The following is a 23,936-nucleotide window of genomic DNA, read 5'->3' as shown; positions in this document are numbered from 1 at the left end:
GTTTTTAGCTTCCACATATAAATGAAATCATATGGTATTTGTCATTGTCTGACTTACTTCACTTAGCATGATACCCTCTAGGTCTGTCCGTGTTGTGGCAAATGGCAAAATCTCATTCTTTTTTATGGCCAAGTAATATTCACACAAGGGAATACCACATCTTTACCCATTCATCCATTGATGGACACTTGGGCTGCTTCCGTATTTGGCTATTGTAAGTGATGGTGCAGTGAACATATGAGTGCATATATCTTCTCAAATTAATGCTTTTATTTTCTTCAGATAAATATCCAGAAGTGAAATTGCTGGATCATATGGTAGCTCTATTTTTTAATATTTTGAGGAGCCTCCACACTCTTTTCCATCATGGCTGCACCAATTTACAATCCCACTAACAGTACCCAAGGGTTTTCTTTTCTCCACATCATCACCAACACTTGATTTTTGTCTTTTTGATAATAACCATTCTGACAGCTGTGAGGTGATAGCGCATGTGGTTTTGATTTATATTTCCGTATGGTTAGTGATGTTGAGCATCTTGTCATGTATCTGTTGATCATCTGTATGTCTTCCTTATAAAAATGTCTATTCAAGTGGGAGGGAGGGAGACGCAAGAGGGAAGAGATAGGGGGACATATGTACATGTATAACTGATTCACTTTGTTATAAAGCAGAAACTAACACACCATTGTAAAGCAATTATACCCCAATAAAGATGTTAAAAAAAAAGCCTATTCAAGTCCTCTGCCCATTTTTTAATTGAATTATTTCTTGTTTTTTGGTTTTTTTGATGTTAATTTGTATGGGTTCTTTATGTATTTTGAATATTAACCCCTTAACGTATATATCATTTGCAAATATCTTCTCCCAGTCAGTGGGGTACCTTTTTGTTTTGTTGGTGTACGAAAGCTGTTTAGTTTGAGGTAGTCTCGTTTGTTTATTTTTGCTTCTGTTGTCCTTGCCTGGGGAGACAGATCCAAAAAAATATTGCTAAGACTGGTGTCAAAGAGTGTACTGCCTATGTCTTGTTCTAGGGTTTTATGGTTTCAGATCTTACATTTGAGTCTTTAATCCATTTTGATTTTATTTTTGTATGTGTTGTAAAAAAAAAAAAAAAAGTGACCCAGTTTCATTCTTTTGCATGTAGTTATCCAGTTTTCCTAACACCATTTATTGAAGTGACTGCCTTTCCCCATTGCATATTCTTGGCTTCTTTGTAGTAAATTAACTGACCATATAAGCATGGGGTTTTTTGGATTTGTTTGAGAAGGATAGGTCTTAACTTTTCTTTTGTTTGTTTGTTTGGTAGAATTCACCTGTGAAACCAGTCTGGGCCTGGGCTTTTGTCTGTTGGGAGTTTTTTTTTTATTACTGATTTAATTTCATTACTAGCAATCAGTCTGCTCAGATTTTCTGTTTCTTCCTGATTCAGTCTTGAAAGATTTTGTGTTTCTAGGAATTGATCCATTTCTTCTAGGTTATCTGATTTGTTGGCGTGTAATTGTTTGAAGTAATCTCTTACAATCCTCTGTGTGGTGTCAGTTGTAACTTCTCCTGCTTCATTTCTGATTTTATTTATTTGAGTCCCCTCTCTGTTTTTCTTGATGAGTGTAGCCAAAGGTTTATCAATTTTATCTTTTCAGAGAACCAGCTTTTAGTTTCATTGATCTTTTCTATTGTTTTTTAGTCTCTATTTTAGTTATTTCTGCTCCAATCTTTATTACTTCCTTCTTTCTGCTAACTTTGGGCTTTGTTCTTTTTCCAGTTCCTTTAGGTGTAAGGTTAGATTATTTATTTCAGAATTTTCTTGTTTCCTGAGGTAGTCCTGTATCATATAAACTTCCCTCTTAAAACTGATTTTGCCTAGTCCCATAGATTTTGAAATATTGTGTTTCCACTTTTTCTCAAAGTATTTTTTTATTTCTTCTTTGATTCCTTCATTGACCCATTGGTTGTTTAGTTGCATGTTGTTTAGCCTTCAGGTGTTTGTGGTTTTGCCAGTTTTCTTCTCGTTATTGATTTCTAGTTTCATACTATTATGGTCAGAAAACACACTTGATGTGATTTCAGTCTTCATAAATTTATCGAGACTTGTTTTGTGACCTAACATGTGATCCATCCTGGAGAATGTTCCATGTGCCTTAGAAAAGAATGTGTATTGTGTGTGTGTGTGAAGTCTATTTGGTCTAATGTGTTGTTTAAAGTCAATGTTCCCTTATTGACTGTCTGGTTGATCTGTCCATTGATGTAAGTGGGGTGTTAAAGTCCCCTATTATCGTATTGCTGTCAGTATTTCCCTTTATGTATGTAGGTGCTCCTGTGTTGGGTGCATAGCTGTTTACAAGTTATGTCCTTTTGTTGGATTGATCCCATTATCATTATGTAATGCCCTTCTTTGTCTCTTGTCACAGTCTGTATTTTAAATTTTATTTTGCCTGATAGAAGTATTGCTACCCCAGCTTTCTTTTCATTTCTGTTTGCATGGAACATCTTTTTCCATCCCTTCATTTGTATGTTTGGATCTGAAGTGAGTCTCTTGTAGGCAGCATATATATGGGTCTTGTTTTTTTAATCCATTCTGCCACCCTATGTCTTTTGACTGGAGCATGTTGTCTATTTCCATTAAAAGTAATTATTGATAGGAACATACTTATGGCCTTTTTTATTTTTTTTGCGGTACGCGGGCCTCTCACTGTTGTGGCCTCTCCCGTTGCGGAGCACAGGCTCCGGACACGCAGGCTCAGCAGCCATGGCTCACGGGCCCAGCTGCTCCGCGGCATGTGGGATCTTCCCGGACCGGGGCACGAACCTGTGTCCCCTGCATCGGCAGGTGGACTCTCAACCACTGCGCCACCAGGGAAACCCCATGGCCATTTTGTTAATTGTTTTCTGGCTGTTTTTATACTTCTTCTATGTTCCTTCCTTCTTCTCTTGTTCTCTTCCCTTGTGATTTGATGGCTTTCTTTAGTGTAATGTTTATATTTCTTTCTCTTTATTTTTTGTGTATCTGTTACAGGTTTTCGGTTTGTGGTTCCCATGAGTTTTATATATAACAGCCTATGAATATAGCAATCTATTTTAAGTTGATGGTCGCTTAAGTTTGTGCACTTTCTAAAAGCACTACTTTTTTTACTCCCCTCCCTGAACATTTTATGTTTTTGAGGTCATATTTTATTTTTATTTTGTGTATCACTTAACTCATTCTTTTAGATATAGATGATTTTACTACTTTTGTCCTTTAACCTTCATACTGACCTTTTAGGTGGTCGATCCACTACTTTTACTAAATGTTTCCCTTTACCAGTGCTATTTTTTTCTTTCATCTTGTTCATTTGTTTGTTTGTTTCTAGTTATAGCCTTTTCTTTTCCATTTAAAAAAAGTCCTTTTAACATTTTTTTAAGACCAGTTTAGTGATGATGAACTTCTTTAGCTTTTACTTGTTTGGAAAACTCTTTATCTCTCAATTCTGAATGGTAATCTTGCCGGGTAGGGTATTCTTGGTCGTAAGTTTTTCCTTTCATTACTTTGACTATATCATGCCACTCCTTTATGGCCTGTAAAGTTTCTGCTGAAAAATCAGCCAATTGCCTTATGGCATATTAACCCTTGTATGTGACTTTTTGTTTTTCTCTCTTTATCTTTAACTATTGCCATTTAATTATGTCTTGGTGTGGATCTCTTTGAGTTCATCTTATTTGGGACTTTGTGCTTCCTGCACCTGGATATCTGTTTTCTTCCCCAGGTTAGGGGAGTTTCAGCCATTGTTTCTTCAGATGGATTTTCTGTCCTTTTCTCTCTCTCTTCTCCTTCTACAGACCCTGTAATGTGAATGTTAGATAGTTGATGTTGTTGCAGTAGTCCCTTAAACTGTCCTCATTTTTTAAATTCTTTTTCCTTTTTGCTCTTCTTACTCAGTGATTTTCACCATCCTGTCTTCCATATCATTGATATGTTATTCTGCATCCTCTAATCTGCTGTTGATTTCCTCTAGTGTGTTTTTTACTTCAGTTATTTTATTCTTCAATTCTGATTAGTTCTTTTTTATATTTTCTTTCTCTTTTTTGAAGTTCTCCGAGTTCATCCATTCTTCATCCTAGTTTGGTGAGCATCTTTATGACCATTATTTTGAACTCTACCTGGTAAATTGTTTATCTCCATTTTGTTTAGTTCTTTTTCTGAGTTTCTGTCTTGTTTTTTTCATTTGGAAGCTATTCCTTTGTCTTCTCATTTGTCTAACTCTCTGTGTTTGTTTCTATGCATTAGGCATATCATCTATTTCTCCTGGTCCTGAAACGGTGGTCTTATATAGAAAGTCCCCTGTGGGGTCCAGTATTACAATTCCTCCTGGTCACAAGAGCCAGGCTCTCCAGGGCTAGCCCTGTGTGTGCCCTCTTGTTGTGGTTAGACCACTATTGCTACAGGCACTCTGGTAGGCTGGGCTCACCCCCTTGGTCCAGCCAGCTGATAGGTTTTTCCTCAACTGCTGCAGGCACACTGATGTGTGGGGCTGGTCCCCAGCTCAACTGGCTGCAAGGCCAGCCGGAACTGTTGCAGACATGCTGATATGCTGAGCTAGCTCCCTGGAGTGAGAGCCACTTTGGAGGGGTGCCAGTGCTGGCTGGGGCTACCCACTGGCTGGGGCAGAGTGAGAACCACTTTAAAGGGGCCCGCTGGGGCAGGTGGGTTGTGCAGGGCTGGTCCTCAGGAACACCTGGGGAGGGTGCACAGTGTTAGTTAGGTTGAGAAAAGAGAAACAGAAATGGCAGCTGCCAGCAACAGGTCAGCCAGGGGGAAGGAAAGTGAAAAAAATAATGGCATCTGACAGTGTTTCCATTCCCAAAGGAAGTTCCACCAGATACCTGCCGTCTGGCACATACCGCCAAATAGTCAGTGAATCTCCTTCTCATATGACCTCAATGCTTTTCAGGCTGTTGCTTCTGCCCTGGTACCTGGAAGAGGTGAGTTTGTGTGTGAGCTCTTTATGGGCAGAGTCTTGGTTTCCCACAGTCCTCTGGCTCTTCCAGACTTAAGCCTTGCTGGTTTTCAAAGCCAGACGTTATGGGGGCTTGTCTTCCTTGTGCAGCTCCCCTGGTCTGGGGAACGTGACGTGGGACTTGGGTCCCTCGCTCCTCAGGGGTCCTCCACGGTCGTAATATCTCTCCCGTTTGTGGGTTGCTGCACTAAGTGTGTGCGTTCTGACTAGACCGTGTATCTTCCCCTCCTACCCATCTCAATGTGGACTTTTCTTTATATCCTCAGTTGTAGAAAATCTGTTCTGCTAGTCTTCAGGCCATTCTCAGACATGGTTGTTCTCTCCGTAGTTGCAGTTTTGTGTATCCGTAGGAGGAAGTGAGCTCAGGATCCTCCTACTCTGCCATCTTGATCCCATCAAGATTATTTTAAATAGCTTCTCTTAGAAAAGAGTGTAAATGAGCACAATTGCTTGTCACCTGGTTTGTGAGAAAATGTTCCATTGGATAAAGAGACAAAACTGCTGAAGTACAGATTTTTAGCGTGTCTCTTTTTCTTTTCTTATTTAAATAATATCTCCTAATGGTTAAAAAGAGAGAGACATACACAGAACTCTAATGGTTTTGGTTTCCATGGTGATAATTTTTCAGATTCTGACACTGCATGCCACCTAGTGTTTCCAAGCCAAGAGCTTTGATGTAATGGTATCCCAGGTTTTATCTTGTACTAAAGCTGAAGCTAGGAGCTATCTAAACGTCTTTTTCTTTTTAAAAGTGGCACACTTTTCCATTATGCCAGTTCTTGAAACTGCCAGATTGGTGCTTCCATGTCTATAGTTTGTTGCCATTTCCTTTGTGATTTTCCAGTGTTCCGTTCCTGGATGAAATAAAGGTGGATTACTACCTAGCTCTGATCTCAGGTCCTCTCTTGTTTAGCTTCTCTGAGGCATTCCATTCCCTGTAAAACTCTTATAACCTAGCAAACTATGTATTTTACTCAGTCCCTAGTAAAACTCCTTCAAGAATTGCTGTGTAAGAGTGTTTAGAACTGTGGAAAGACAGAAGACTTACAAATGAAGCAGATTACCCTTCACTATTAGCAGCCTGATACAGACTTAGATCATGTTTCCGTGTATACCAGGGAATCCACATACAATCTGAAATCTGTATTGAAATTCCAAACTTAAGAATTCAGGGCTTCCCTGGTGGCGCAGTGGTTGAGAGTCTGCCTGCCGATGCAGGGGACATGGGTTCGTGCCCTGGTCCGGGAAGATCCCACATGCCGCAGAGCGGCTGGGCCCGTGGCCCATGGCCGCTGAGCCTGCGCGGCAGGAGCCTGTGCTCCGCAACGGGAGCAGCCACAACAGTGAGAGGCCCGCATACCGCAAAAAAAAAAAAAAGAATTCAGAACTATCACAGAGTTCTGCTACCTAGAAGTGTAATGTCAAATGATAAACCTAGAGACAGGTTCATCAAAAACCTATATTAAGAATGTCAGCAAATCTTTCTGGAGGCTAGAAAACAAAACCTTGGATTGAATCTGACATCAAGTTAAAGGTTTAGAATGTGGCATCCCAGTTCTCCTGTAAACCCTATATTCACTTTCCAAACTAGCTTGATCAGCAATGCCTAAAAGTTTTACTTTGCTTTTCATAGACAAACCTTATTGAACACAATAAAGTAAAGCCGACAGCACAATGCCAGGCATGAATCAGTGCTCAATAAAGAGAAGCTGCTATTCTTACTGGGAATTTGTTCAATAAATATTTACTGAGCACCTACTGAGTGCTATGCACCTATCCTAGGCACTGAGGATACAACAGTAAACAAAGCAGACAAAAGTCCCTGCCTGCTTTGAGCTTATAGTCTAGTGGAGAGAGATGGTGATAAGTGCTATAAAGAAAGGGCAAACTGGCCTCCTGTGGTAAGTGGATACTGCTTAGATATTACTTCCTTTAGGAAATTTTTCCTAAGCTCCTTTCCCCCGACAGTAACACAAACATGTGCATGCACGGTGACACACAAACACTGTATCTTTTCTCAGCTGCATGCTTAGAGCCTGGCATATAGTAGGGCCTTAATAAATAGTTAAAGAAAGAATGTCAGAAAGGAAAGACTAATTTCAATCCTTAGGATTGTGTGTTAAACTCAGAATGTGATACCGATTCAATTTAAATCTGTAAAGTGAGAGTGAAGTGGCATTCCTGAAAAAAATGTTTGTTAGCAACATGAGGGTTAAACTTGAGGAAAGAAAGACTTGTCATGAATATAATCAGAATATGGGCAAATATATTTTGAAGAACCTAGAGGAAAGAGAACATATTTGATTAGAACTGGGAAAAGGCAGTAAAAGCTACACCACCTAAATTTATAGCATAAAAAAGAGGTTGGAATCGGGAAGAAGATAAGTTGTTTTGTTTTGTTTTTTAAGTTCAAGATGGCAAAATGATACAGTTGAAAATAAAACAAGATAATGGGCGAGACAGATTTGAGTAAAGAAAACAATAATGAGGTTAGATTTGTCTATATTCATTTTGTAAAAACTATAAGAATAAAATAAGCAAATGGATAAGAAATTTAAATTTCCATTGTTGGCAATTCTGAAAACTGCACAGAGTTCCTTTGATTTTAGATGATATGAAATGTGACATAAAAAGCTAGCCCTACCTTCAGCGGTTTCATCACCAAGCTCAATAATGTGAATATCATGCAAGTTTTCATTTCAATAGTTTGAGATATGGAGGATCTTTTTTTACATAGTCACCCTTCTCACTCCATCTGTTAATCCTCTTGGAGGAACTCACCCTGAGAGGTGAGTTTTCCAAGGGGTAACAAGGTCAGTTTTCAGATTTTAATTTAATGTAGTATGTAAGTTAATTTGTGGCTGGTAATCAGGATGAAAAACATTCATGAAATTTAGCAAGATATATTAATAAACTGAGTATATGGAATACTTTCATATAGAAAAGAGTCAAAATGACTGTTCAGTTTAAGGTGAAAATAGTCTTGTATTAACTTGTATGAAGTCTTGAGTTAATAGTCTCGTATTAAGATTATAAGACATTACTGATAAATACCTGAACCTTTTTTTAGCAAGTTTTTATGTATTATTTTCGTTGAGTTTAGCTGATTAAACTTATCTTCTTCCAGATGTGCCAAATACTGGTATAAACAAACCTAGAGCTTCGGACGCTGTCCATCCCAATAACTATCTCATCAGGACAGAGCCAGAGCAAGGAACCCTCTACTCACCAGAACAGACGTCTCTCCATGAAAGTGAGGGTCTGTTGTATTATCTTTTAAGTATTAGATTTGCTTTTAATATTTCCATTTTGAAAATGAGCATCAGAAGTGTAAAATGAAGATATATTCTGCTGGTTTCATTCCTTCAGGATCATTGGGTAACTCAAGAAGTTCAACACAAATGAATTCTTATTCCGACAGTGGATACCAGGAAGCAGGGAGTTTCCACAACAGCCAGAACTTGAGTAAGGCAGATAATAGGCCACAACATTCATTCATAGGATCAACTAATAACCACCTGGTGAGGAATTCAAGAGCTGAAGGACAAACACTGGTTCAGGTAAGCCAAATACATCTCGATCCTTTTTTTAAAAATGGGCTCATTTTACACTATGAGTCCATGATGTTAATGAAATTTTACGCTTGAAATCTAAAACTGCATTAGTTCCTATTAATGAATTCTGATAAATTCTAGACATTGGAGAGTAATTTTTCTGTAAGCAGCAAGTTTGGCATGAGGGGAATAGTCCACGGAGAGTGTGAGAGGATTGGGTGGAATGTTCTAGTCCCTGAGGGGTTATGAGTTCCTAAAAATACTAAAGCTAAAATATGCTGTAAAGAGTTCTAGAGGGCAAAGCACTATTCCCACACCTGCACAAAATGGGCCTGGCCCATTCTAACCAAAGTTTTTGCCTTCATCATTGGAATTGTTCTCTGAAAACGTATTCTTTTGCTTTGCTAGAATATAGTTATTCCTGCCTATAGGGAGCTATTATATAGAAGCATAACTATTCTGTTAAGGTTTTCTTACTTGATAGTCAAAAATAATAATGCATATGTATTTATAAAAACTCTTAACTCCTCACTCACTGCCACTTTATTCACCTCAGTCCACCAGCATATGCCAGAATTAATAAAAGTAATAGGAGTCCCGAGTGGCAATAAGTAGTGAGGATCTCTCTGTCCAAGTACCCCCGTGATTTGTCTGGAGCTGAAAAATGGCAAGATGATCAAAGAAGTCAGGCGAACCCTAAGCTTCTCTTAATGCGATACAGGAAGCCCTGAAGGTACACACAGCAGCGGGCCAACATTCGCAATGCCAAAGGAGAAACACAAAACAACTTTGGCTCAGCAATTTAAGGGAAACTTTTAAGTATTAAGAGACATTTCTGGGGCTTCCCTGGTGGCGCAGTGGTTGAGAGTCCGCCTGCTCATGCAGGGAACACGGGTTCGTGCCCTGGTCCGGGAGGATCCCACATGCCGCGGAGCAGCTAGGCCCGTGAGCCATGGCCGCTGGGCCTGCGCGTCTGGAGCCTGTGGTACGCAACGGGAGAGGCCACAACAGTGAGAGGCCCGCGTACCACAAAAAAAAAAAAAAAAGAAAAAAGAAAAGAAACATTTCTGTATTAAAACAAACATAAATATGGTGCATGAATTTTAAGGTAAGACAGGAAATCTTGTGCCCATAGCAAACTACTTCCAGCTGCAGACCCCTCTCCACCAGCTCCATTCCTCAGATGGTACATTTACTCCTCTGCTGTTAGGGATGCTCTGATGAAACACTCTGGGAAACTTTGGACTAAATGCTTACAGGAGTTCATCTGCTTAGGTGAATTTCTATGTTGGCAGGTCTGAAGTCACACTTACGAACAATAATTAATTACACAGATTGTCTATTTTGCCCCTAAGAGTGGCCATGAGACCTTTTTAATTAATTTATTTATTTTTTAACTTACGGTAAGTTGATTTTGTTCCTGGAGATTGCAAGACCATCTTTAAAACTGAACTTGCATGTATTCTGGGGAACACAATTTCTAGATATCTGGGCCAAGTGTCATCCCATTTTGATAGTAAACAGCTTATGTGTGGGATTTTTTAAATTATCTTTAGCACTATTAGTAAACCCCAAGTACAGATTTTAATTTTCCAACTGTCTACTAATTTTTTTGTTTTGTTTTGTTTTTTCTTTTTTAACATCTTTTTTGGAGTATAATTGCTTCACAATGTTGTGTTAGTCTCTGCTGTATAACAAAGTGAATCAGCTATATGTATATGTATATCCCCATATCCCCTCCCTCTTGCATCTCCCTCCCACCCTCCCTATTTCACCCTTCCAGGTGGTCACAAAGCACCGAGTTGATCTCCCTGTGCAACGTGGCTGCTTCCTATTAGCTATCTATTTTACATTTGATAGTGTATATATGTCAGTGCTACTCTCTCACTTCATCCCAGCTTACCCTTCCCCCTCACCGTGTCCTCAAGTCCATTCTCTACTTTTGTGTCTTTATTCCTGTCCTGCCCCAGGTTCATTGGAACCTTTTTTTTTTTTTTTTTTTTAGATTCCATGTATATGTGTTAGCATACAGTATTTGTTTTTCTCTTTCTGACTTACTTCACTCTCTGTGACAGACTCTAGGTCCCTCCATCTCACTACAAGTAACGCAATTTCATTTCTTTATATGGATGAGTAATATTCCCTTGTATATATGTGCCACATCTTCTTTATCCATTCATCTGTCAATGGACACTTAGGTTGCTTCCGTGTCCTGGCCATTGTAAATAGTGCTGCAATGAACATTGTGGTACATGTCTCTTTTTGAATTATGGTTTTGGGATTGCTGTTATATGGTATGGTATGTAGTGGGATTGCTGTTATATGGTATGGTATGGTAGTTCTATTTTTAGTTTTTTAAGGAACTTCCATACTGTTCTCCATAGTGGCTGTATCAATTTACATTCCCACCAACAGTGCAGGAGGGTTCCCTTTTCTCCACACTGTCTCCAGCATTTATTGCTTATAGATTTTTGATGATGGCCATTCTGACCGATGTGAGGTGATACTTCATTGTAGTTTTGATTTGCATTTCTCTAATGATTAGTGATATTGAGCATCCTTTCATGTGTTTGTTGGCTATCTGTATATCTTCTTTGGAGAAATGTCTATTTAGGTCTTCTGCCCATTTTTGGATTGGGTTGTTTGTATTTTTGACATTGAGCTGCATGAGCTGCTTATATATTTTGGTGATTAATCCTTTGTCAGTTGCTTCATTTGCAAATATTTTCTCCCATTCTGAGGGTTGTCTTTTTGTCTTGTTTATGGTTTCCTTTGCTGTGCAAAAGCTGTGAAGTTTCATTAGGTCCCATTTGTTTATTTTTGTTTTTATTTCCATTTCTCTAGGAGGTGGGTCAAAAAGGATCTTGCTGTGATTTATGTCAAAGAGTGTTCTGCCTATGTTTTCCTCTAAGAGTTTTATAATGTCTGGCCTTACATTTAGGTCTTTAATCCATTTTGAGTTTATTTTTGTATACGGTGTTAGGGAGGGTGCTAATTTCATTCTTTTACATGTAGCTGTCCAGTTTTCCCAGCACCACTTATTGAAGAGAATTCTTTTCTCCATTTTATATTCTTGCCTCCTTTATCAAAGATAAGGTGACCATATGTGCATGGGTTTATCTCTGGGCTTTCTATCCTGTTCCATTGATCTATATTTTCTGTTTTGGGGCCAGTACCGTACTGTCTTGGTTACTGTTGCTTTGTAGTATAGACTGAAGTCAGGGAGCATGATTCCTCTAGCTCCGTTTTTCTTTCTCAAGAGTGCTTTGGCTACTTGGGGTCTTTTGTGTTTCCATACAAATTGTGAGATTTTTTGTTCTAGTTCTGTGAAAAATGCCATTGGTAGTTTGATAGGGATCACGTTGAATCTGTAGATTGCCTTGGGTAGTATAGTCATTTTCATAATGTTGATTCTTCCAATCCAAGAACATGGTATATCTCTCCATCTGTTTGTATCATCCTTAATTTCTTTCATCAGTGTCTTATAGTTTTCTGCATACAGAAAACTTTTGCATTCCTTGTGGGCCTCAATTAGGTGTCCACAGTTCTCTTGTCCTTTCTCAATCACGCATCGCACACCTTCTTGGTCTCTGGGCAGGCACAGCAGGGCTGCAGAGGCTTCTTCTCCTGCGACTCAGATGGGGCAGGGCTTGTGGCCTCCAAACCAGGCATTTTTTGCACCAAAAGCAGCAACTAGCACAGACACCCTAAATGCCAGCCTCCGCAAACGCCGCCAATTAGCCTGCAATCTTTTGTCTCCTTAGGTAGGTTTATTCCTAGGTGTTTTATTCTTTTCATTGCAGAGGTAAATGGGAGTGTTTCCTTAATTTCTCTTTTAGATTTTTCATCATTGGTGTATAGGAATGCATGAGATTTCTGTACATTAATTTTGTATCCTGCTACTTTACCACATTCATTGATTAGCTCTAGTAGTTTTCTGGTAGCATCTTTAGGATTCTCTATGTATAGTATCACGTCATCTGCAAACAGTGACAGCTTTACTTCTTCTTTTCCGATTTGGATTCCTTTTATTTCTTTTTCTTCTCTGATTGCTGTGGCTAAAACTTCCAAAACTATGTTGAATAATATTTGTGAGAGTGGCATCCTTGTCTTGTTCCTGATTTTAGAGAAAATGGTTTCAGTTTTTCACCATTGAGGACGATGTTGGCTGTGGGTTTGTTATATATGGCCTTTATTTGTTGAGGTAAGTTCCTTCTATGCCTACTTTCTGGAGAGTTTTTTATCATAAATGGGTGTTGAATTTTGTCAAAAGCTTTTTCAGCATCTATTGAGATTATCATATGATTTTTATCCTGCAGTTTGTTAATATTGTGTATCACATTGATTGATTTGCATATATTGAAGAATCCTTGCATTCCTGGGATAAACGCCACTTCATCATGGTGTATGATCCTTTTAATGTGCTGTTGGATTCTGTTTGTTAGTATTTTTGTTGAGGATTTTGCATCTAGGTTCATCAGTGATATTGGTCTGTAGTTTTCTTTTTTTGTGACGTCTTTGTCTGGTTTTGGTATCAGGGTGATGATGGCCTTGTAGAATGAGTTTGGGAGTATTCCTCCCTCTGCTATTTTGGAAGAGTTTGAGAAGGATAGGTGCTAGCTCTTCTCTAAATGTTTGGTAGCATTCACCTGTGAAGCCATCTGGTCCTGGGCTTTTGTTCGTTGGAAGATTTTTAATCACAGTTTCAATTTCAGTGCTTGTGATTGGTCTGTTTATATTTCTGTTTCTTCCTGGTTCAGTCTCGGAAGATTGTGCTTTTCTAAGAATTTGTCCATTTCTTCCAGGTTGTCCATTTTATTGGCACCTTGTTGCTTATAGTAATCTCTCATGATCCTTTGTATTTCTGCAGTGTCAGTTGTTACTTCTCCTTTTTCATTTCTAATTCCGTTGAGTTGAGACTTCTCCCTTTTTTCTTGATGAGTCTGGCTAATGGTTTATCAATTTTGTTTATCTTTTCAAAGAACCAGCTTTTAGTTTTATTGATCTTTGCTATTGTTTCCTTCATTTCTTTTTCATTTATTTTTGATCTGATCTTTATGATTTCTTTCATTCTGCTAACTTTGGGGTTGTTTTTTTGTTGTTCTTCTTCTTTCTCTAATTGCTTTAGGTGTAAGGTTAAGCTGTTTATTTGAGATTTTTCTTGTTTCTTGAGGTAGGATTGTATTGCTATAAACTTCCCTCTTAGAAATGCATTTGCTTCATCCCATAGGTTTTGGGTTGTCGTGTTTTCATTGTCATTTGTCTCTAGCTATCTTTTGATTTCCTCTTCGATTTCTTTAGTGATCTCTTGGTTATTTAATAGCATAGTGTTTAGCCTCCATGTGTCTGTATTTTTTACAGTTTTTTTCCTGTGATTTATATCTAGTCTCATAGCATTGTGGTCAGAAAAGATACTTAATATGATTTCAATTTTCTTAAATTTACCAAGGCTTGATGTGTGACCTGAGATATGATCTATCCTGGAGAATGTTCCATGAGCACTTGAGAAGAAAGCGTATTCTATTGTTTTTGGACGGAATGTCCTATAAGTATCAATTAAGTCCATCTTGTTTAATGTGTCATTTAAAACTTGTGTTTCCTTATTTAATTTCATTTTGGATGTTCTGTCCATTGGTGAAATGGGGTGTTAAAGTCTCCTACTATGAATGTGTTACTGTCAGTTTCCCCTTTTATGGCTGTTAGCATTTGCTTTATATATTGAGGTGCTCCTATGTTGGGTGCATAAATATTTACAGTTGTTATATCTTCTTTTTGGATTGATCCCTTGATCATTATGTAGTGTCCTTCTTTGTCTCTTGTAATAATCTTTATTTTAAAGTCTATTTTGTCTGATATGAGAATTGCTACTCCAGCTTTCTTTTGATTTCCATTTGCATGGAATATCTTTTTCCATCCCCTCACTTTCAGTCTGTATGAGTCCCTAGGTCTGAAGTGGGTGTCTTGTAGACAGCATATATATGGGTCTTGTTTTTGTATCCATTCAGCCAGTCTGTGTCTTTTGTTTGGAGCATTTAATCCATTTACATTTAAGGTAATTATCAATATGTATGTTCCCATTACCATTTTTAAATTGTTTTGGGTTTGCTATTGTAGGTGTTTTCCTTCTCTTATGTCTCCTGTCTAGAGAAGCTCCTTTAGCATTTGTTGTAAAGCTGGTTTGGTGGTGCTGAATTCTCTTAGCTTTTGCTTGTCTGTAAAGGTTTTCATTTCTCTGTCAAATCTGAATGAGTTCGTTGCTGGGTAGAGTAATCTTGGTTGTAGGTTTTTCCCTTTCATCACTTTCAATATGTCCTGCCACTCCCTTCTGGCTTGCAGAGTTTCTACTGAAAGATCAGCTGTTAATCTTACGGGGATTCCTTTGTGTGTTATTTGTTGCTTTTCCCCTGCTGCTTTTAATATCTTTTCTTTGCATTTAATTTTTGATAGTTTGATTATTATGTGTCTCGGTGTGTTTCTCCTTGGATTTGTCTTTTGTGGCACTCCCTGCGCTTCCTGGACTTGATTGACTATCTCCTTTCCCATGTTAGGGAAGTTTTCAACTATAATCTCTTCAAATATTTTCTCAGGCCCTTTCTTTTTCTCTTCTTCTTCTGAGACCCATATAATTCGAATGTTGATGTGTTTAATATTGTCCCAGAGATCTCTGAGACTGTCCTCAATTCTTTTCATTCTTTTTTCTTTATTCTGCTCTGCAGCAGTTATTTCCACTATTTTATCTTCCAGGTCACTTATCCATTCTTCTGCCTCAGTTATTCTGCTATTGATCCCATCTAGAGTATTTTTAATTTCATTTGTTGTGTTGTTCATCATTGTTTATTTGCTCTTTAGTTCTTCTAGGTCCTTGTTAAACGTTTTTGTATTTTCTCCATTCTATTTTCAAGATTTTGGATCATCTTTACTATCATTATTCTGAATTCTTTTTCAGGTAGACTGCCTATTTTCTCTTCATTTATTTTGTCTGTTTGGTTTTTACCTTACTCATTTATCTCCTGCATATTTCTCTGTCTTCTCATTTTGCTTAACTTACTGTGTTTGGGGTCACCTTTTCGCTGGCTGCAGGTTCATAGTACTTGTTGTTTTTGGAGTCTGCCCCCAGTAGTTGAGGTTGGTTCAGTGGCTTGTGTAGGCTTCCTGGTGGAGGGGACTGGTGCCTGTGTTCTGGTGGGTGGGGCTGGATCTTGTCTTTCTGGTGGGCAGGCCACGTCCAGTGGTGTGTTTTGGGGTGTCTGTGAACTTAGTATGATTTTATGAAGCCTCTCTGCTAATGGGTGGGGTTGTGTTCCTGTCTTGCTAGTTATTTGGCATGGGGCATCCAGCGCTGGAGCTTGCTCTCCGTTGGGTGGAGCTGGGTCTTAGCATTGAGACTGTGATCTCTGGGAGAGCTGTTGCCGATTGATACTATGTGGGGCCAGGAGGTCTCTGGTGGTCCAGTGTCCTGAACTTTGCTGGCTAATGGTTTACCTCAGAGGCTCAGGCCTGACACCAGGCCGGAGCACCAAGACCCTGTCAGCCACATGGCTCAGAAGAAAAGGGAGAAAAAAAGAAAGAAAAATAATAATTAATAAAATAATAGAAAATAATTCAAATTAAAAAAATAAGAAAGCAATTTGAAAAACACGAAGGGAGCAACCAAACCAATAAACAAATCCACGATTGATAACAAGCACTAAAAACTATACTAAGATAAACATAAAAATCAGAAACAAGTCAGTCGCAGACAGCAAACCCCAAGTCTACAGTTGCACCCAAAGTCCACCACCTCAATTTTGGGTTGACGCATTGTCTATTCAGGTATTCCACATATGCAGGGTACCTCAAGTTGATTGTGGGGATTTTATCCACTGCTCCTGAGGCTGCACAGAGAAATTTCCCTTTCTCCTCTTTGTTTGCACAGCTCCTGGGTTTCAGCTTTGGTTTTGGTCCCATCTCTGCATGTAGGTCACCCTCAGGCTTCTGTTCCCGCCCAGACTGGATGGGGTTAAAGCAGCGGCTGATTAGGGGGCTCTTGCTCACTCACACGGGGGGATGGAGAGGTACGGTAGTTATAATTGGAATGCAAGGCGAGCCTGCGTTGCAGAGGCCGGCATGATGTTGTGACAGCCTGAGGCACACTGTGTGTTCTCTTGCCTACTAATTTTTAAACTCCCTCTTTCTTGCCTTATTGTTTATTTTCAGTCACCTTCCCTCCCCAGATCTTCTCCTTTCCATGGCTATTGCCTTCCCAGAATTGTTGAGTTTGAGCACCCAAGTGGTCTCGGAGCAGGTGTTTCAGCCAGCCAACTGCTTATGACACGTGGAGACAAAACATGTTTCTTCTTATGGCATCTAAGAGTATACAAAGTCTGTGACTCATCCCTTTTCTTCCTTTATTGCCCCAACTAAAAGTGAAAGGGGGTTGATGACAACTGTACTCTAGTAGTCACTAAGGAGATACAGAAAAAGCTTGGTCCTGAGCTTATAACCCACTGCCTCAGTCCAGCCACCATTCTTCTTCATTGTTGTCCTGCATCAAGAAAGGGATCTGAGACTCAGTGTTTGCAAAAGTCTATGGATTCATAGAAGGACTAGCCCTGGCAGAGATGTTCTTCATTTCCCAGTCTGGTCATTTGCAGCTGGCCAGAACTCAGCAGAGATTTTGAGCATACCTCCGGCTGGAACAGATTGAGGGTACTTGTATTTGTATCTCTTTTGATCCACCAGCTTAAGACAAGAGCTTATAAATCAAAGGAGGTAGAAAGAAATGGCTGAAATCACTAGCAGCCACACTTAAGCTAAAAGAAAAGATAGATTTGGCTAACGCACTAATGCAGCACTCACAGAGGAGAGCTGAGAGCACAGGCCCTATCCAAACGTTCAATTATTCCACTTTGAAAGAACCTTCCTTTTGTTAATGGGGCCAACCCATAAAGACAGTTATAAAGGCAGTTATAGATACTGCTCTAGCTTTATCTAGATTAACATATTGAAAAGGTTTTGTTTTGTTTGTTTTGTTTTTGTTTTACACAAATGGGTTAACTTAGCCAAACTTTGACTCGCAGGGTACAAAATAAGTACACTGGTCCAGTGACCCTTCACACTTGCAATACAGCATGGTATGTGTTGTGGAAAATGTGTAGGCAGAGGGTAAAATAATGTAAAGACAAAAGAAAAAAAGAATATTAAATGTCTTTAGATCTCTCCTTACTGGTTGGTTTTAGTGTTCTGAAGGGGAAAGTTGGAGATTAAACCACCACCAAAAAAAAAATAGTAGAACAAGAAAAACAGAATAAGGAAAAATTAAGATCCAGCTCTACAGCAAGAAAAGGAAAAGAAACTTAGATGCCTAAAATAAATAGTGAATTCACATTCTGTAGTGAGCTATGTACATTTTTTTGTGTAATGACAATGGACACACAACCCTGGATAAACCATTCTCTTTTCTCCCCCTTTCATCAGCCATCAGTAGCCAATCGGGCCATGAGAAGAGTTAGTTCAGTTCCATCTAGAGCACAGTCTCCTTCTTATGTTATCAGCACAGGCGTGTCTCCTTCAAGGGGGTCACTGAGAACTTCTCTTGGTAGTGGATTCGGCTCTCCATCAGTGACCGACTCCCGACCACTGAACCCCAGTGCATACTCCTCCACCACATTACCTGCTCAGCGGGCAGCCTCTCCGTACTCTGCACAGAGACCCGCCTCCCCATCAGCTGTACGTCGGATTGGGTCGGTCACCTCCCGGCAGACCTCCAGTCCCAACGGACCAACCCCTCAGTACCAAACGACCACCAGAGTGGGGTCCCCACTGACCCTGACGGATGCACAGACTCGAGTAGCTTCCCCATCCCAAGGCCAGGTGGGGTCATTATCCCCCAAACGCTCAGGGATGACCGCCGTACCGCAGCATCTGGGACCTTCACTGCAAAGGACTGTTCATGACATGGAACAATTTGGACAGCAGCAGTATGACATTTACGAGAGGATGGTTCCACCTCGGCCAGACAGCCTGACAGGTGAGTACAAGGGGACAGCCCTACACAAAGCCCAGCAGGAAAGTCTTCCATGTAACCGTTGTTGAAACAGAGCATGTAACTTGGAAAAAGCTTACATTTTTATCTTAAAATTTATACTGCAGACTTCAGGCTGACTTGTCTTTCAGGCTCTATAATTTTTTTTCTTTTTGCGGTACCTGGGCCTCCCACTGCTGTGGCCCCTCCCGCTGCGGAGCACAGGTTCCGGATGTGCAGGCTCAGTGGCCATGGCTCACGGGCCCAGCCGCTCCACATTACGTGGGATCTTCCCAGACCGGGGCACGAACCCGCGTCCCCTGCGTCAGCAGGCAGACTCCCAACCACTGCGCCACCAGGGAAGCCCTGGACTCTATAATTTTTAATGCACCGAATTACACACATTTACATCACCAGACCTCTTTTGTAATGAATACATTTCCCCCATCCCTCACAATATTAGGATATAAGAGGTACTTTTTTGCTTTTTAGAAGAATTGGTTGGAATTCTAAACTGTTTGTTGAGGTTTTTCACAGTGAAATAGTTTTCACTAGCTAGGCCTACCCATACTCAAAACCCTAAGATATGTTAAAAGGTGGTATCAGAATGTCTGTTCAAATTTTGTTTTTTAAAGATATGCCCTAATAGTGTAGACTAGAATATGGATTTCCTCACTTACTGCCTTGATTTTTAGCATCCTGATGGGAAAGCACAAATTTCTTATGAATTACCTTCAAATGCCACTTGTATTAAATCAGAAAGACACCAACCAGGTCACTGGTAGTCCAACTGTTTCCTTCAGGGTGTTTTCACGGCGGGTACCCTACATGAGGTATAGACTTGTTCTTTTGATTAAAATGAATTCATCTTTAGCTAGTGTTCTAAATTATATTTTAAAAGTAACATGTACATAATGGTAAAAAGAATTCACACTATGCAGGGAAATATGAATTGAGAAGTGAAAGTCTCAGCCTTCTCTTTACCCTCACCCAGTCCCACTCACATACATAAACATACACCATACATAAACATACATGTTTATGTATCTTCCAGAATGTTTGATTACATATATGAGTATATACATTACATACAAATGTGCACACATTGTGTTTCTTTTTTATTTTTAATGCTGTTGGAATTCTATTATATATATCTTCTATACCTTGTTCATTTTTTAATATGTCAGAGTTCTACTTCATTCCCTCAAGGGATGCCTAGGACCCTATTTTATAGATGTATTATAATTTAATCATTTTGCTATTAATGGACATTTAGGTTTTCTCATTTTTAGCTGTTAGAGACAATGATGCAATATATATTATTCCTCCTGCATATTTGCACATAGCTACTAAGATAACTATGGGATCCATTTCTTGAAGTAGAATTGCTGGATCAAAATATGTGTGTATATTTTCTTAATGAAATACTGTCAAATTGCCCCTAGGAAGGTTTTATAGATTTCTATTTATACCAGTAGTTTGAGCGCATGTTCCCTACACCTTCACTAGCACTGCATGATGTCAAAGAGTTTCATCTTTGCCAGTCTGGCAGTTAAAAAGCTGTACCTCATTGTTTCAAGTGGCCTGTGTTGAGTAATGACTGAGGTTGATGATTTCATATGTTTATCAGCCATCTGCAAACCGTGAGTTCAGGTCGTCTATTTTTTTAATTTGTAAATGCTTATTATACTTGAAATAAATTAACCCCTTGTAATATACTTCTCAGGTATTTTTCTCATTTTGTAATTTGTCTTTTGACTTTGTTTTTGGTATTTCTTATTTACAGAAGTTTTTAATATTTTGTGAAGTAAGATTAATATCCTTTCCGTATGGCTTCTGGGAAAGGTAAAGCCTTTTTGAAATTTTCTGATTGAAGAATCTTGCACAAAGAATTAATATTGAACTTGATTCTGAGCTCAAGGAAATTCCTAGTGGAGAAACTGCCTCTTTTTCATTCAGCCATTAGAGGGGTGTCCTTGGCTTAGATATTCTCTGGCATGCCTCTGAAAAGTATGCAGCAGAGTGAGGTGGAATCATTTACGACATTCTGCCTCTGAAGGAAACCTTAAGAGATAAATAGTTCTGAGGATTTCTGTGCCCCAGCCCCGCCCCGTGTATGTGAACAACGGCTGTACAGAAATCGATGTTTGCAGTAGAGTGAAGAGGAAGCCCAGGAAAGAAAGTGAGCACATAAAGTACTGTCTCCATGTTTAACCCTGGAGCGCTGATCTCCTTTGGTTTAAAAAACCTGCTTCTCTGACAGTGCAGGTGAAGTTAGACTTTATGTTTCAGGGGGAAAAAATTATACGTAGCCTATTATGGATTTTTTTTTCCCTAGAATATGACAGTCTTCAAAAGAAGTAAAGGGTTTCTTAAAATGTTCTAGGGACGCTTTGGTTTCCATCATCTAGCTACCTGCCCAATTAGTCTGAATGTGGATCCTAATTTGTAAATTCCTCTCTTTTTTGTCTTATTTTAGAAAGTGATGCGCTTGTCATTATATTTACTATGCTTCTGATTTCGAAGGCTTAATAACCTGCTAATTGATAAGCCTAAAGCAATATTTTATAATAGATTCAGACACTTGGATATTTGGTGATCATAATTTAAATGATGTATATAAATTACTTCCTACAACAGAAAAATATGTCTGCCTGAAAATATTCATTTCAGTATAATCATAGCATATCAAGACAAGTTTTGAGAATAAGAAGAATTCATATTTGGAAGATAAATTTATGTTTGTTTTCACTGACTTAAAATATAAAGGTTTTAAATCACAAGGAATATATCATTGAAGTAGGTAAACTAGTATGTATTTGTGGAATTGCACATATCACTTGTCTTCCAGTTTAAAAGATATTAAGTTATAATAGCCTTTCTGCACAATCATTTTACTTAATCTATAGGGGCTATGTAATTTTGTAATTTTTTAAATGTTAATCTACAGTAGTTGTGTTTTTGTTTTAATGCATGAGTAGGTAAACAAAAATATTTACCATCATAATGTTATGCACAAAGATTTCTAATATCGAGAAATTGCTATTTCACTATAATTCTTAAGTTTTTATTTCCCGTTATAGTCTATCACGTACAGTCATTTCATCTCACTAATAATCCTGTAACAGGGGGCTGTTTATTGGATACTTTTTATAGTTGTAAGTGGTAACAAGCTCATTTGGTTACCTTTCTTGTGAAATCATAGTAAATCTTCATGAAAGTTTTCATATTATATAGATTCCAGTGAAGACTCCAGCTAGATCCTGGCACAGTGAGAATATCACATTCTGAACGGGGCAGAATGCTTTGGTCTCTTTTCACATCACTGTGGTGGTGAGCCAAGGCGGCTTAGCCAACTTTAGGAGCATCCAGGGCTCAGCTTGCCTCTGCCCAAGTGTTTGCGATCTTCAGAGTCTCACAGTAAATCAAGGGCTCTACTGAATATTAAAATAATGCCTCATACTGATAAGATTTCCAAGAACTAGGTGCATTTTCCTGCCCACTTTACGTCACCATTAACAAAATCAATGCCTGCAACTTTTGTTCAAGATACTCTTGGGCTCTATAAAGAAATGGAGTTTATACTGTGCTAAGAATGAGAAATCTGCCAGTGAATAAAAAGCTGAAATCCTCAGATGAGAACTTTACAACAGCAATCATAATATGGTCTTTAGAGTTACATGGGCTTCCATGAACCCCTGGTGAGCTAACCTCCCTCCTTAACCTTATGTCTGTGGAGGGCTCTGTCCAGTTCAAGGTTTCTCACACCATGTCTCATTGATCCTTGAGAAATAGCTTTGTCCAGTGCAGTGACAGATCATGGAGGGGGCTTCCTCTCAGCCCCACCAGGAAGTAGCTCTCTGAAGGGGATGAACTACATTTCCTTTGGGGCTCTGTTTCCTCAATTTTAAAATGGGAAGATTTGGCTGAATGAGCTCCCAATTATAAAATTGTATAAACCTGTGATCTTCATTTTAGCAAGTGAGGAGCCAGTAGCCAAAACCCACATTTGTTCATTTAATTTCTTCCCATGTCACATTGCTGTCCGGGGTTGGTAATAATCATTCATATTAGAAGCTTTAATGTATTAACTTTCTTGCCACTCCTCACTAAGCAACATGTAATTATCACTCACATTCAGGCCCATTCACTTTTAGTTGTCATATGATTAACTGAGCTAACAAGATGTGAGCAATCGTGTCTTTTGGTAATTAGTTACTGTGTTGATTATTTGCAGTCTTTTTAAAAGCGAATATATGCTGACTGACCTCAGATATGTTTGTGCTTTTTCTTGCTCGTATTTAGAATGTAACCTTAGTTGGTATTCTTACCAAGTGACAAATTTTACTTACTACTGAATGATGACAACTCACAAATTTCTGAGCATCATAATGTAGAATATACTAATTCACTTTTTTAAAGAAAATAACATGTTTGGGTTTGAAATTTGCATTAATTATTAATAATTTGAATGAGAGTATTTGAAATGACTTAATACACTAACTTTGTACTTTTCCTTTACACTAGAAAGAAGGTAAACAAGAATCTGGTATTTGGATTCCTAGAAAAACACTTGTTTTGTTTTTTTAATTGTGATAACAAATAATAAAAGAATACTTTATAAATCTTATTAGTTCGCTGATGATATTTTAAACTTTGTAACATAAAATTTCACCTTTTTCTATAAAAATCTTGGATGAATGAATTGAGACAAAGTTCAGAACAGTTCTTGAACATCAGCCTATTTCTAAGCGCTATTATGTAGGTGTTGTCTTAAGTTTTGGGATTTAAAGAGGTGTGGGACATGACGGCGCTCTCTTTTTGGTCACCATCATAAAATAGCTTACAGTTGGGGGATGAATTTCAGCGTATCAAACCATTTAATAATTTCTTATATTTTTTTTAGAAAATTTACTTTTATCCTGCTGCCAGAGGAAAAAGTTTTATTTTTAGAATGTATATGGTATCCCATTCATATCTGTCATCCCTCTTTTGTAAAACTCACTAGGTTTGGTGTTTAGACTCAGCATTTGGTCCTGTTGTTTAGGAGTTATACTTTTAACCTCACCACAGCTTTCAAGTTTTTTAATGATGTAATTTTCCTGCCTGTAGGCTTACGGAGTTCCTATGCTAGTCAGCACAGCCAGCTTGGACAAGACCTTCGTTCAACTGTGTCTCCCGACTTGCACATCACTCCTATTTATGAGGGGAGGACCTATTACAGCCCAGTTTACCGCAGCCCAAACCACGGAACCGTGGAGCTCCAAGGATCGCAGACAGCACTGTACCGCACAGGTTCGGGTGGGCATCAGCTCTGTTCAGCTCCTTTCCCAATTTCACCAGCCCAAGAGTAGAGGATTTTATTGAGATGGATTTCCTGTTAGA

The 23,936-nt window shown here is 38.8% G+C and overlaps 1 protein-coding gene across 13 annotated transcripts in view; it reads left to right on the top strand.

Moving 5' to 3' along the window:
• PKP4 (plakophilin 4) overlaps window positions 1-23,936 on the top strand; it is a 251,769-nt gene that overhangs the window by 178,467 nt on the left and 49,366 nt on the right. For 9 of the 13 annotated variants that reach the window (XM_060152843.1, XM_060152842.1, XM_060152845.1 and 6 more), the window contains 4 exons: window positions 8,122-8,253; window positions 8,364-8,554; window positions 18,005-18,557; window positions 23,664-23,852. In XM_060152843.1, the coding sequence (XP_060008826.1) occupies window positions 8,122-8,253; window positions 8,364-8,554; window positions 18,005-18,557; window positions 23,664-23,852 (1,065 nt within the window). The remainder of the gene's footprint in view (window positions 1-8,121; window positions 8,254-8,363; window positions 8,555-18,004; window positions 18,558-23,663; window positions 23,853-23,936) is intronic. The other 4 variants (XM_060152839.1, XM_060152837.1, XM_060152840.1 and 1 more) reach the window with 2 other exon arrangements.

The sequence above is a fragment of the Lagenorhynchus albirostris genome, chromosome 6 (genome assembly GCF_949774975.1).
Source record: "Lagenorhynchus albirostris chromosome 6, mLagAlb1.1, whole genome shotgun sequence".
Lineage (NCBI taxonomy): Eukaryota > Metazoa > Chordata > Mammalia > Artiodactyla > Delphinidae > Lagenorhynchus > Lagenorhynchus albirostris.
The sequence above is the reverse complement of the archived record's forward strand: the minus strand, read 5'-3'. Positions and strand labels throughout refer to the sequence as shown.